This window comes from Muscardinus avellanarius, assembly GCF_963383645.1.
Source record: "Muscardinus avellanarius genome assembly, chromosome: 12".
Taxonomy (NCBI): domain Eukaryota; kingdom Metazoa; phylum Chordata; class Mammalia; order Rodentia; family Gliridae; genus Muscardinus; species Muscardinus avellanarius.
Genome location: NC_137798.1, coordinates 97,644,947 through 97,659,959, shown reverse-complemented (window position 1 = coordinate 97,659,959; position 15,013 = coordinate 97,644,947). Strand labels below are relative to the sequence as shown.

Here is a 15,013-nt window from a genome sequence, read left to right as displayed (position 1 = left end):
GGCATTCTGCCTCTCAACAGGGTCTCTACCTCTAAATCAGGGTCTTAATACATTTCTGAAGGTCCTTGCTACATTGCTGAAGCTGGCCTCAAACCTGTGATTCTCCTGTTTCAGTTTCCCAAGTACTGGGATGACAGGTGTGCACCACCATACCTGGCTAAATAAGGCTCTTTTTTTTTTCTTTTTTTTCTCCTTTTTGAGGTACTAGAGATTGAACCCAGAAACAATCTACCACTGAGCTAGATTTCCAGCCCATTCTTAATTTTTAATTTTGATAAAGGGTCTTGAGAAGTTGCCATGGCTGGCCTTGAACTTGCAACCCTCCTGTTTCAGCCCTTCCCCCAAGTACTATGATTACAGTTGTGTGCCAACATGCCAGGCTCCTTATTTTCTATATTATTGTATGCTATGATATTCAGTTAATTTTTGTAGTAAAATATTTTAATTCTTCTCTCTTTTCTTTTAGCCCGTGTTCTTTATTTTCTTTGTGGTTACCATGGGAATTAGAAGTTAACATCCTAGAGTCTAATTTGACTGTTATTATTAACTCTCTAATTTGAGTTTATACTAGCTTAACTTAACATACAAAAGCACTGCTTCTTCATAGCTCTGTCCCCAATTCATTTCAGTTATGGACATTCCAAATTATATATCTTTATCATTATGTGTTCAAAAACAGAGACTAATGCTTTTAATACAAAAGTATTTTAAATCACAGAAAATATAAAACATGAAATTGGAAACCAGAATTATGATGGTAGCTTTGGTAATTGCTCCTGCACTTACCTTTACCAGACATTGTTATTTCTTCATCCAGCTTTAAGTCACTCTCCAGTGTCTTTTTATTTCAAAATGAAATGAAATGTCTTTTATCTCGCAATGGACAGGTAGTGTGGAAATGCACATTCCTATCTTTACCTAGGAATATCTCAATTTCTTTCTTATTCTTTGAAATACAATTATGAGATTCCTAGTTGACACATTTTGTTTTTTTTTTTTTTTTATACGCTTTGAACATGTCAGCTGGGTGGATGTTTAACCTTTCTGAGCAGATCATTCTGGATACCTAAAATCAGGTTAATAGTATTTATCTTGTGAGCATTTTGGAGAAGGGTAGGTGAGAGAATACAGAAAAATGTCTAGATCAGTGTTGGGTACGACATAGGCTAGTGGTGAATCACACTAAATATAATTTGTATCCTCAAATAAGGCAATGGAATCCCAGGGCCCTGCTGTGTAGGCCCAGGTCACATGGCCAGTGTGCAGAAAGGGGAAGCTTGGGGTCTTTGGCCTACCCCTGCTGCACCCTGTCCTGTGACTCAGAGTCTGCTGTATCATCTAACAGGCATTCTTGACTTGGCAGGATCTGGCCGTAGTGAACAATGCTACTCTCCCTGGTCACCTGTCTCCTCTGGCTGTCCACGAGTGGCATCTGGACCATCCAGGCTACGGACCCCAATGCTGTCCCAAGGAGCGTGCACAGGGGCCTGGCTCCAACCAATGTTGACTTTGCCTTCAGCTTGTATCAGCACCTTTTAGCCATGAACAATGATAAAAACATCTTCATCTCCCCTGTGGGCATCTCCATGGCCTTGGCTATGCTGTCCCTAGGAGCTAGTGGCCACACACGAACCCAACTTCTCCAGGGCCTGGGCTTCAACCTCACAAAGACACCTGAGGCCGAGATCCACCAAAGCTTCCAGCACCTGCACAACCTCCTCAAGGAGTCAGACACCAGCTTGGACATGACCATGGGCAGTGTCATGTTTCTCAACTATAGCCAGGAGCCACAAGAGTCCTTCTTGAAAGACATCACGCGCTACTATGAGTCTGAGGTCTTAACTGGAAATTTCCTGGACTTGGCTGCAGCCAGAAAACACATCAAACAGTTTTTCCAGAATAAGACACAGGGGAAAATTGAGGATGTGCCCTTAATCCTGGATGGCCCAGCGATACTCACCCTGGTCAACTACATCTTCTTCAAAGGTACCCCGTCCCCATCCCGCTCTTCCCGAGCCCTCACTGTTGGTGAGAACAGCAATAGCTGTCAAAATCCAGGGCCTGCTTTGGGGCAAGGCACTTGATTTCTCAAAGTATGCTCACATCTGGAGCTCTCGACCTTCACTGCAGTGGGGCTGGGAAGGTGGAATTCTATCATTTTATGTAATTCAGAAAGAATGGAGTGACTAATCCAAGTTCTGGAAGGCTGGTTCCAGACCCATACACATAACCATGCGCAGTCTGGCTGCCACACACTCTGGCTGCCTCCCAGTCTACAAATATTAACTGAGCACTAGCCATGAGGCAGGCTCTGGGCTAGGGGCTGAAAATCCAGGTTTTAACCAGACTCTGCCCTCCCTCAGGATCTCCTTGATGCCCTTGAACTTCCCTTCCCTGCAGACGGGGCCCCAGAGCTCACAGCCAGAGCCCACTAGGCCTTCCCTGGCCAAAATTCAGTCCCCGCCAGTTCCAAGCTGAGTCTTCCAAAGTGCTATTCATCAAAAGATCCAGGGAAATTTGTTATAATTACAGAGTTCCCCGAGCCCATGGCAGAACTATCGAAACCAAACCTCTGAGGAGGCCATAGAACTTATAGTATTAGTAAGCATTCTCCCTCCACCACCCTCAGATAATTTTATGATCAGGTAATCTGGAGACACATTATTCCTGAAAATGTAATTGAAACCCCTTCCCCTGAGCAGGGGTTCCTCTCAACTGGGAATGACACCCCATCTCCCTGGCCAGAACGTTAAGCAAGATCTGTGAACATTAGTGGTTGTCACAATTGGAGGGTAGGATAAAGTGTGCTACCCACCTGTGTCTAGTGAGTAGAGGTCAGGGAGGGTGCTAATAACCCTACTCCAAGTGTGCAGGACAGTGCCCCCTCCTGTTGATATTGACCCTTAACGCCTACAGTACCAACTCTGGCCTGAATTTCCTGCTACTAGTCCTCTCCTGCCTCATGGCCCAGAATTTTCTCTCTTCCAAGAACATACTATCACACTGAACACAAACACACACACACACACACACACACACACACGCACGCACGCACGCACGCACATACACACGCACACGCACAGTCCATCCACCACCAATTCCTTTCCCAGCCTTGAGCATGCCATTTTGAGGAAGGCTGCCTTTACCTCCAAGCTGCTGTGTAACACATGGCTGCAGACGTGTTGGCTTAAAGGAGTAAAGATATTTCTGAACCTTCTCCAGCTCCTAGAAGCCATCTGCAATCCTTGGCTGAGGGGCCTTTCTGTCTTCAAATCCAGTGGTCATGTCTTTCTCTGCTTTGCCTCCTCCATCACATCTCCTCTGACCCTGACTCTCCTGCCTTCCTCTTCTACTCTAAGGACCACAATGGTTGCACAGGGGACAACTGGATAAGCCAAGGTAATATCCCAGTCCAAGGCGAGATGACTAGCAACAGTAATTCTACCTGCAACTCTTTCCCCTTGACACATAACCTAGCATATTCCTAAATTCTGGGAAGTAGGTTGTTAGCATATCTTTGGGGAGCCATTATTCTGCCTGCTGCAAACCCTAAGCCTTCCAGGGGCCCTTCCTCAACTGACCTGGCTGCCTAAGCCTTCATTATAAAGCTTCCCCTGATTCCCTCAGGAGCGGTCACTAAATATTTCAGACACATTCCACTTCCCAGGACACCTGACTTTCCTTGGAAGGTGGTTTGAGGACCCTCAAATTATCTCACTAGAGGTGAGACAGATCAACATGACCCTTAACCAGTGTGTGTAGTCAGGGAGCTTAGAGGGGCCATTCAGCATGGACCAGGCACAGCTCCTGGGCCTCTGGGCTGTGGTCAGAGCTTGTTCTCCTACATCCTTCAGCCTCTCCCCACTGTCTGCACCAAAACCCAACAACTGTGGTCGTGCAGCCCCCAGATCGGCCAGTGGTGGTGTGGAGAAAGATCAACCTAGAGTCATGTTGGGAAGTAGTGTCCCACCAGGGCTTCAGAGCTGGAGGTCAGGGGCAGCCAGGACACCTGAGACCTACTGGACTCGGGCTCTCCAGGCCTTTCCCAAACTGGGGAGCTCCTAAACTAAAGCAGAGGAGGTCCTGGTGAGATGGAACCCACGTCTTTAAACATCCTGCAAGAGGATTGGGTGGGGGAGGGTTGGGGATAAGCTCAGAAGTCAGAAGAGGCTTTGCTAGTGGCATTGCACTCAGGTTTTGGACGATTTTCTTCCCATCAGAGCTAAGTAGTGCTGCAAAGTCCCACGTGGGAGGGTAGGAGTCCCCATGCCAAGGGAGACAAACAGGTCAGGTGATGATGTCCTGGAAAGTGGTGAAGCAGCCCAAGGCCTGCCTGGTGTGGTGGGAGTCGGTGACCCTGAAGAAAGTGTCACAGCCTGGCTGTGCATTCTGGAAATGTGGTCTGGAAAGAGGGGCCAGGTGGCAGGGGTCAGGAGCCTGCAGCAGGACAACAGGTTGTCAGGATAGAGATGGAATGGATGATTCATTTCCCCAACACACACACACACACACACACACACACACACACACACACACACACCGGGGACCTTGAGTTCAAGGCTTGAAATATGGTACCACTTCAGAACTTCCAGAGCCATGACAAACTCCAGACCAGGGGGTGCAAGGCAAAGTTTTCTTTAACACAGTCCCACCCCAACCCCATGGCCTAGCATTCCTTGGAGTGCAGCCGAGTATGCCAGTAATCCCAGAACTTGGAAGCCTGAGACAGGAGGATCACAGGTTCAATGACAGCCTCAGCAAGTAGTGAGACTCTCATCAACCTAGTGAGACCTTTCCAAATAAGAAATAAAATCAGCTTGGGGTGTAATGCTAAGTTAGAAAGCCTCTGCGTTCTATCTCCAGTACCAAAAAGAAAACAGAAGAAAAGAAACAGCTAACCCTCCAGCCATCCCACATCTCACTCAAAATGTTTGCACTCATGCAGAGACACCGCAGGTGTGCTGCCAACTGCTGTGTAGATTATTTCAGACACACCTGGAGTGCCACTGCTGCCCATGAACCCATCCAAGCTGTAATTTCCTTGCCACCCTCCAGATCTGACTTCTGTGCTCTCTCTCCTGCCTCCTCCAGGCAGGTGGGCACACCACTTTAACCCAACCAAAACTGTGAAGAAGGACTTCTATGTGGATGAGAAGACCACGGTGAAGGTACCCATGATGTTCCACTCGGGCATCATCAAGTACTTCCAGGACCCGGTGCTCTCCTGCCAGGTGGTCCAGCTGGACTACATAGGCAATGGGACCGTCTTCTTCATCCTTCCAGAGAAGAGGAAGATGGACACGGTTACTGCTGCACTGAGCCGGGACACGATTCAGAGATGGGCCATCTCCCTGAAAAGGAGGTAAGCCCTCCTACCAGTACCTTGTGCTCTGTGGGATATGTGTTGCCAGAAGCCAGGGCAGGGGGAAGAAGATGCATCCCTCTCCTGGACTCACCCTCAAGGCTCACTATTGTCCATTCTGCTGGATCCCTTAGGCTATGAGGTTCTCTGACTTTGAGGTTAAACTAACTTACCCTTCTATCAGTCAGCACTGAGGGACTGTGAGGCTATCCACAAAGTGAGGGCCTCTTTTCCTGTGAGTTTCATGATGACCCTCTATATTATTATTGTTTAGCATCAATTTCTTAAAGCAACTTCACCAACCAACCACATCCTACTTTTCCACTTTGTTATCTTGCTTCCTGGAAACCAAGCCTTACTATGGATTCCTAGAGACTCTAACAAATACACTGTTGGTGACCTCTGCTCCCACCATGGCATGAAGACAAATCTCTGTGTCCGTCATCAGTAATTTTTAATCATTCAGGGGATTTTACAGTCCTTCAGTCAATCAATCAATCAATCTCAGTAAATAAGTATGAAAGTGAAGACAAAAGTAAGTCATAAGCGAGTAAACACAAGAGAACAAGGGAGCAAACCTGATGAAATCAGGAAGAGAACCAGCCCGTGGACTCCCTCTGTCTCCAACTTCTGCTCCAGAAAATGACAGAGGCTAGTGTTGACACTCAAGATAGGTCAGCTGGAGAAGGGAGTTAGTGTGCAATGAACAAATAAATGAATGAACAATTCAAATTAATTCACCACCCTGCCAGCACCCCTGCCCTGGAGGGCAACTGAGATTATTGTCATCGCATTAAACGCATTAAAAGCCCTGCTCCTCACCTCCAAGGAGGGAAGAGATGTTCCTGAGGACGTGGTTCTTACTCTTAGGCAAATGCAGGTTCTGTTCTGATTCTGTACGGGGAAATCAGAAAGTATGGACCGATGTGGAATGTGGTGGAGGCTGGGATGATGCAGATTCAAAGGCCGGGGGCAGGGGTGGGGCTGGCAGGCGTCCTGGGTAGCTCTTCAGGCCTGGTGAGCAGGGAGCTTTCATGTTCTCACTCACTCAAAACTGTTCATAAATGGAAGCCCCTCTCTGTACTATAAAGTAGGCCAGGCACAGGAACAGAACAGCAAAGAGGAAAATATAGAGACCTCAGAGGACATATGAACCGTAGAGCAGATAACAGCTGGGTGGAGGGTGTTTTATCAGACTTTTTGCCTCTGTGACCAAAATCCCTAACAAGAACAACTTCGAGGAGGAAAGGTTTATTTGGTTCATGGTGTCAGAGGTTCGGTCCATGGTCAGCCAGCTCCAAGGCAGAAGCATCATGGCAGCAGACACAGTGTGGCAGAAGAGAGCTGCTCAGGGCAGCCAGGAAGCAGAGAAAGAAAGGAAGGGACCAGGGACAGGCCCTGTCCCCAAGGCCTCCAGGGAACTGCCTCCTCCAGCCACACCCCGGCCTGTGGTTACCGCCCAGTGCATCATCAAATGATCTGCCCTCAGTAGGTTCCACTGGGGAGGTTTGAGCCCTGGTGCTATTATTTCACCTCTGAACTTTGCTTGTTGCCAACATCTGAGCTTCCTGGGCACATTCTCTATCTAAACGCTAACCAAAGGCAAGAAGGCCAGCTCTGCCCCAGGGCAGGCTGACTGCGAGCGGGTCCCTGTCCCTGTGCTCAAGCGTGTGGAGGGCCTGAGGCCCTGCAAGTCAGGGGCCTGACCAGGGCGCCGGCAAAGCAGGGCAGCAAGAAAAGATGGCAGATTAGGTGTGGATGAGCTTTGTGATCCAACAGTCTCAAAACAAGGTAAAACGGGTTGGGGAGAGGCTGAGCTGTGTGTACAGAGTTATAGTTAGAGATGATCAAAGCGCTCGGGGGAGCCCTGCACAGTAGGGCGAGTGTAGGTAACAATAATGCCCCTATATTTAAAAAGCTAGAAGGATTTTCAGTGTTTTTCACCAAATAGCAATGATACATTTTGGAAGAAATAGAAACTTACCCTGATATATATTTATTTATTTATTTATTTATTTATTTATTTATTTATTTATTTATTTATTTTTGCAGTACTGGGAGTGGAAATAGAAGCATTCTATCTCTAAGCTACACCCCAGCCCTATATTTAGTCTTCATTTTTGAAATAGGGTCTCACTGAATTGCAAAGGGCCTCATTAAGTATATCTGAGGCTGTCTGTGAACCCAGATCCTCCCGTCTCAGCCTCTCAAATTCTGGGATTATAAACTTGTGCCACCAAGCCCAGCTTCTACCCTGATTTAAGCACTGCACAAGCCAGATGTGGTGGTGCATGCTTCTAATCCCAGTGCTTGGGAGGCTGAGACAGGATGATGGCAGAAGTTTGAAGCCAGCTTCACCTACTTAGTCTCTCAGCGACTTAGTGAGACCCTGTTTTCAAATAAAGTATAAAATAGGTCTGGGAGTATAGCCCGAGGTAGAAAAGCTCCTGGGTTCCACCCCCAGGACCACAAAAATAAGGCTAAAAAATTAGGTTGTATTTTGGAGGTGGAATGTCCCTGGGTTCCATACCCAGTACCACCAAAAAAGAAAAAAGAAAAAGAAAAAATAAACAATGTACAATATACACTTGTATCAAAACATTTCATGGAAAGTCACAGATGTATACAGTTTTTATATTTCTGGGTATAAGTTTAAAAATTTTAATTTTGTGGGAAAAAAGGACTTTGGAAGAGAACATTTTAAAAGGAGCTCTTCTATGTGATACCTGTGTATGTTTGGAGTTCTATGGCTTGGAGTTGTCTTTATTTTGAATTACACTCTCCCAGATTGCTGTTTGGTGATGGGTGGTTCACGGAATCCCTGAAAGTTTGACATCACCCCTGCAGGGATGTTTTAGTCAGCTTGTATATTACTGGGACTAAAATAACTGACAAGAATGACTTAGAAGAGGAAAGGTGGACTTGGGCGCTCGGTCTCAGAGGTTCGGTCTATAGTGTGCCAGCTCCAAGGCAGAAACCACGGCAGCAGGACATGGCGGAGGTCCCCATTCCCACGTGCTGGCAGTTGAGGGGAAGGCAGGAAGCAGCTAGGGAGGATGCGCCCAAGGCCTTACCCAGTGCCCCACCTCTCACACCCCGCCCCGCCTCCGAACCTGGCTGCTTTCAGCAGAGGGGTCTTTGGGGGACATTTCAGTCTCAAAGCATGACAAGAGGTGTGCCTGGCCCTGTGCTTTACGGAGGTCCCCAACATTTACCCTACGAGAGACAGAGGCAGAGACAGAGACAGTGGGAGACAGGACTTAAGGGTCTTTCGCCAGCTTTGCCTTTCACACTCTTAACTGTTTCCATCCTCCAACCACGCCACCCCCAATGGGAACCTGTCAATTGGGTGTAATGTCACCAGGTGGCAATAATACTTCATGGTCCAGAAATAAATTCTGAACTGTATTCTGTTGAAAGCGAAATGAGAATAAAGGATAATATTTCAATTTATATATACACACACACACACACACACACACACACACACACACACACACACCACACGAAAAATCTCTTGGTGAAGATACATCAATACTATGAAGGTTAATGGGTAAGCCACTCCAGGCAGCCCCGTGCCCTCGGCTTTGAAGAGCAGCCCACACATGTAGAGGGCATTTTAATCAACTTTTGTCTCTCTGATGAAAGTATCTGACAAGCACAACTTTGAGGAGGAAAGGTTTATTTGGCTCATCGAGGTACAGCATGGCCTTGTGGACCGGCCGTGTGAAGGCTCCGGAGGCAGGGAGTGGCCTGATTTCTTCAGGGTCCTGCTGCTGCCAGGAGTGTGGCTCTGGGGGACTCCTCAGCCCCTCTGAATTTTAGTCTTCTTGTCTGGAAATTGAAGATGTTGACATGAGGTCTCAATTGCTGAGCTGAGGGAGAAAGCAGAAGGCTTGGGTGTCATTCAACAACATTTCCCCATCTACAGGGAACACTGCGTGTCCCACTCATCTTTGATTCACACCAACTTCTTTTGAATGGGGTGGATGAAAGTCACACTGCGTAGAGGCTAGTCCCTCTTGTCCTACCAGACAAAGCATCTATGGGTCAAGAAGGGCCATCTGCTGAGCCACAGGCAGAGGACACCAGCCCGGAGCAGGCAGAACTTGGATAAAGCCACACAGCATCGGCAGTACGGCTGGGCCAGGGCTGCTCCCAGCTGGTGCTCCTTCTCTCCTCTGCTCTGAGCAGGGTTCTCCGGGGGCAAAAAGGATCTCTTGAGGGGCCTCTGTCTTCAATACTCAGTGGTCCATGAGTAGAATCAGTACAAAGGAATCATTCAGAAGAAGAAACTGTGCAATTCAGAGGCCGCCCCTGTGATGGAGGAGGAAAGAGGCCGGTCATGCCTCTGTCCCTGTCCCTTCTCTTGCCAGGGAGCAAGTCAGGCAGGGTGCTGGAACTGGAGGGGTCACAGGAGGAAATGGGAGGGTGTCAGGAGGGGATGCGTGACTCTCCTCACATGCCCAGTCCTGGGCTAGCTAACCTCATCTGCTTACCCCCGAGCAGCGAGATGGACATGTACATACCAAAGATCTCCCTCTCTGGCTCCTACAACCTCGAGGCCGTGCTCACAGCCATGGGCTTGAAGGAATTATTCACCAGCCAGGCAGACCTCTCAAGCTTCACCCAGGATGGGAAAGTGAAATTATCAAAGGTAAGTGCCTTGGGAGCCCATCTCTACTTTTCCCTCTTCAAAATGTACAACAAACCCAGTAACAGTAGGCAGTAGTGAGCCCATTGGTGGATGAGCCTCCAGGGAGGCTTAGAAAGCAAATGAGGTGTCAAGTCACAGAGGAGCCTGGTGATGAGGGAGGGTCACAGCGCAGGCATCTATCATCCCACCAGACCATGCAGAACAGACACCAGACAACGAGGTTGTCATGGCAGCATGGTGAGCAGCCCCTGGAAGCAAGAAACAGGGAACGTGGTAAATGTCGAATTGGGATCATGCTGAGTCTTCTGCCCAATTACATGCATTATCTTTCAGCTTGATAATCTTTATTCATTCATTCATTCATTAAGAAAACATTTTATTGAGCACCAATGATATGTACCAAACCATGATCATCTCTGGGTCTTATGCCATGACTCAGAGGTGATCCTGCCCTCGAAACACAAGGGCTTTTTTGGCCACAGTGACATCTTCTTAGTTCAGTGCTCGCTGAGGGAATAGACCAATAGAACTGCTTCCTGATAAATGGGCATTACCCCAACCTGTCAACGCAGGACTCTGTAGCTCAGGAGGGTGAAGACCTTACCCTTGGCCACAGAGCTAGTAAGAGCTATTCCAGCATCTGATCTTGAGTCTGTGAACTCAGAGGTGCCTAATCTCGAGACCCACTTCAGGGGAACCAAGTCCCAGCTCAGACTCTTCCTAACTGTGGCTGCCAATCTGAGACCTGCTGCACAGTCAAGCTGAGAGAACTCCCTCTCTGAAGGGCACTGTGAATGTACCAAATGCCACTCGTCATTGAATCAGCCACATTCTGAACTCTCAAAGGCTCCATAACAAATAGTCAAATCTTTTGCTGGTTTCAGAATGTCTCCTTATTGTGACTACAATAAGAAACATATCAACAAATATGTAACTTCAGCTTTTTCCTGGGCTTTCTCGTGCAGGGTAGGCACAAGCACTTTGCACAAACTCAATCTGATATTCACCTTGTAAGGTGGGCAGAGAGCAAGGTCTCCCTCTGCCATCCTGGAGTCTGGTATAGAGCCACCGATAATATGTATACTGAAGCCCTGTTCCCGGACTTAGCCTGCCTTTCTTCTGAGAAGGGAACATGGGTATGGCCCAGGCTCTGGAAGTGGACAGACCTGGGCTCTAGTCCTGGGGCTGGTGCTTACTTGGGGATTTGGCCAGTGAGGCTCTTGGAGCCTCAGTCCCATCTTCCACAAAGTGGAGGGTGTGAGGAGTCCAGGAGCTGTGGTGTGGAAGGAAGTGCCTAACACACAATAGTTTCTCATGTGTTCTGGGGCATCTTTACCAGGTGATACACCAGGCTGTGCTGCAACTCGATGAGAAGGGGGTGAAGAGAGATATCCCTGTGGTCTCCCTAGAAGATGAGTCCAATCAGAGTACCATAATCTTCAACGACTCCAAGAAGAGGGCCGTATTCTTCAACCGGCCCTACCACATCTTGATCTTCGATGACTTCACTTGGAGCACCCTGTTCCTGGCCAGGGTTGTGAACCCAGATACATCTGAGAGCACAAAGGCAGCCGTGGCACCAGCTGGCTTTGGGCAAGCATGAGACACCAGCAGACTTTGGGCAATCTCCTCCATGTTCTCCTCCACCCACCCAGATTCATCCCTACCTTGAAGCATCTTGTAATAAAAACCAGTCATTTTGAGTCTCAGGACAAGTGTGTTTGAGAGGGGAGGCCCAGGGACACAGTTCTGAAGGGTGCTTGCAGTCCCCACCCTGGTGTCTTAGTCTATTTGGGCAGCCACAACGATGTAAGGCAGATGGGATGGTCTCAGAATGACAGGAGTTGTATTTCTTCCAATTCTGGGGTCTGGGATCAGGGCCCCACAATGGTCGGGTTCTGGTGAGGCCTACTTCCTGGTTCATAGATCCATTCCCACGTGGGGAAAGAGCAGAGACAGCTCTCTGTGGTCTCTTTCCTAAAGGCACTAATCCCATCCATGATGGTCCCACCTTCATGACCTGATCAGCTCCCAGGAGCCTCTCCTAGTGAAACCATCATATGGGGCTTTAGGCTTCAAAATGAATTGGAAGGACACAGGCCTTCAGCCCCTGACATCTGGAACCAACACAAGAGACGTGACTTTCCCTCATGTGTGACTCTACCCACATGTGAAGGTGGACAAGGCCCGTTGTGTCTGTGATGGGTCCCTCGCTCAGTACAGTGGGAGGAGCTGTGCAGGAAAGGGCCTGAGTGGAATCCTGCAGGTCACTAGCATGTCACGTGCTGAAGCTGGGTTCTTCCTTCTGGGAGGAGGGGTGTGGGGAAATTTCTGGACTCCCCCCAAGAGGAGCTGATCCCTGAAGCCTGTTGTGGGTCAATGGTGGGAAATCTCACCCCAGAAAGGTAGAAGGAAAGAGGTGTGTAATGGATTCTAACATTCAGTGGGCTTCCTGCCTTCCTTCTTTCCTTCCTTTCTTCCTTTCTCCTTTCTTTTTTTCTTTCTCTTTTTTTCTTATTCTCTCCCTTTCTTTGTATTGAAAATTAAACCCAGGGTATTCTACCTTCAAGCTCACCCCCCATCCCTTTATTTTTTATTTGGAGTGAGGGTCTCACTAAGTTTCTGATGGCCTCGCTAAGTTGCTGAGTCCGACCTCAAAACTGTGATCCTCCTGTCTCAGACCCCAAGTACTAGGATTAAAGGCATATCCCACCAAGCCTGATTCGATTAGTTTTCCTCTTCTTACAATTGCAATATACATAGAAGCAATGCTTTAGGGGAGAGAATGGGGTTGGCCATCTTGGGACAGGTGCCCTCCCCTGACCCAGCAAAGTCCTGCCCCTTACAGGACCAAGAAATGCCACTTTCTGTTTCATGCATTATTGAATTTGAGTGTATCTTTAATTACTAATATGTTTTTGTTCCCTTGTATAAGTGGAACAACACAGAGGTTTTAAATTTTCTTTAATTCCTAGCCCCACTGAACACACTGTGTGTGTGATATATTCATTTATTTATTTTTGCTATACTGGGGATTGAAACCAGGGGTTTTCTACCTCTGAGCTACATCCTTAGCCCAATTTTTTGTTCTTTGTTTTAAAACATGGCCTCACTAAGTAGCTGAGACTTGCTATGAACCCGGATCTTTCTGTCTTAGCCTCCTAAGTACTGGGATTACAAGTATGCACTACCACACCCAGCTACATATACTACAGTTTAAGAGGCTGATTTTTATTTTTTTTATTTTTTTGCCTTTTAAAATTTATTTTTATGGTTATATTTTTATTGAAAGTAAATGTTATACATTTAATCTGTATTTGTTGCCCTCCCCCCCGTTTTCCCTTCCCCCCTCCCAACAATTAATACCCAGGCTAACCTTGCTATATTCATACTTTTACACCTATTTGGAAGTATCCCCTCATCAATCAAGTTCAGCCTCCTTTCTCTCTTAGCTTTCCATTCAAACTTTGCTGAGGTTTCCCTTCCATTATCTGGATTCCCTCTGGTATCCCCAATGCTCACTCGTTTGGACATATTAGAGGAAACATATGTCCCTTCTCTGTGTTTGGCTGATCTAACTTAACATAATGCTTTCCAGCACTTTCCATCTTCTTATGACATGATTTTGTTCTTTATAGCTGAATAGAATTCCATTGTGTTTAATTCCCATAACTTTGCAATCCATTCATCTGTTGATGGGGACCTAGGTTGTTTCCATATTTTGGCTATTACAAATTGTGCTGCTATGAACATAGGTATGCATATGTTTCTATAGTTCTCTGTTTTCAACCCCTTTGGAAAAATACCCAGGAGTGGTAAAGCTGGATCATATGGTGGATCTATTCCCAGTTTTCTAAGGAATCTCCACACAGATCTCCATAGTGGCTGAACTAGTTTGCACTCCCACCAACAATGTAAAAGAGTTCCTCTTTTGCCACATCCTCACCAGCATTTGTTGCTGTTTGATTTCTTTATGCTTGCCAATCTGACTAGGGTTAGATGGAATCTCAGCATAGTTTTATTTTGCATCTCCCTGATGGCTAATGATGAAGAACATCTTTTCATGTATCTATTGACCATTTGTATCTCTTCTTTTGTAAAGTGTCTATTCAATTCCATTGCCCATTTCTTGATTGGGTTGTTTGTTTTGCTAGTGCAGAGTCTTTTGAGCTCTTTGTATATTCTGGATATTAGCCCCCTATCAGAGTGGTGGCTGGTAAAGATCTTCTCCCATTCTGTAGGCTTCCTCTTTAGGTTCTTGATGGTTTCCTTTGATGAGAAGAAGCTTTTTAGTTTGATGTTATCCCACTTGTTGATTCTTGCTTTAATTTCCTGAGCTTTGGAGGTTTTGTTGAGAAAGTTACTGCCTGTGCCTATATGTTGGAGTGTTGAGCCTATGTTCTCCTCTAATAACTTCACATTCTCTGGTCTAATTTCTAAGTCTCTGATCCATCTCGAGTTGATTCTTGTGCATGGTGAGAGGTACGGATTTAATTCCATCTTTCTACAAATGGATAGCCAGTTTTCCCAGCACCATTTGGTGAAAAGGCTGTCTTTTCTCCAGCATATGAGTTTGGCCCCTTTGTCAAAGATTAATTGACTGTAGGTGTGTGGATTTGTTTCTGTATCTTCTATTCTGTTCCACTGGTCAGTGTACCTGTTATTGTGGCAGTACCGTGCTGTTTTTACTACTACTGATCTATAGTATAGTTTGAAGTCTGGGATTGTGATGCCTCCTGCCTGATTCTTATTGCTGAGAATTGCTTTGGCTATTCTGGGTCTTTTCTTTCTCCATATAAAGTTCATGATTGCTTTATCTAGGTCTGTGAAGAATGTCATTGGTATTTTAATGGGAATTGCATTGAATCTATAAATCATTTTTGGCAGAATGGCCATTTTGATGATATTTATTCTGCCTATCCATGAACACCGGAGGTCTTTCCATCTTCCAAGGTCTTCTTCAATTTCTTTCTTTAACGTTTTATAGTTTTTGT

At 46.7% G+C, this 15,013-nt stretch overlaps 1 protein-coding gene across 1 annotated transcript; it reads left to right on the top strand.

The window, feature by feature from the left end:
• Window positions 1–1,382: 1,382 nt before the first annotated feature.
• Window positions 1,383–11,622, top strand: LOC308271079 (corticosteroid-binding globulin-like; the record flags this gene model as incomplete). Its single annotated transcript, XM_080707218.1, has 5 exons — window positions 1,383–2,028; window positions 5,092–5,362; window positions 6,558–6,757; window positions 9,739–10,019; window positions 11,359–11,622. 5 exons carry the CDS (start codon window positions 1,383–1,385, stop codon window positions 11,620–11,622), a joined length of 1,662 nt encoding a protein of 553 aa, XP_080563344.1.
• Between the last annotated feature and the right edge of the window lie 3,391 nt (window positions 11,623–15,013).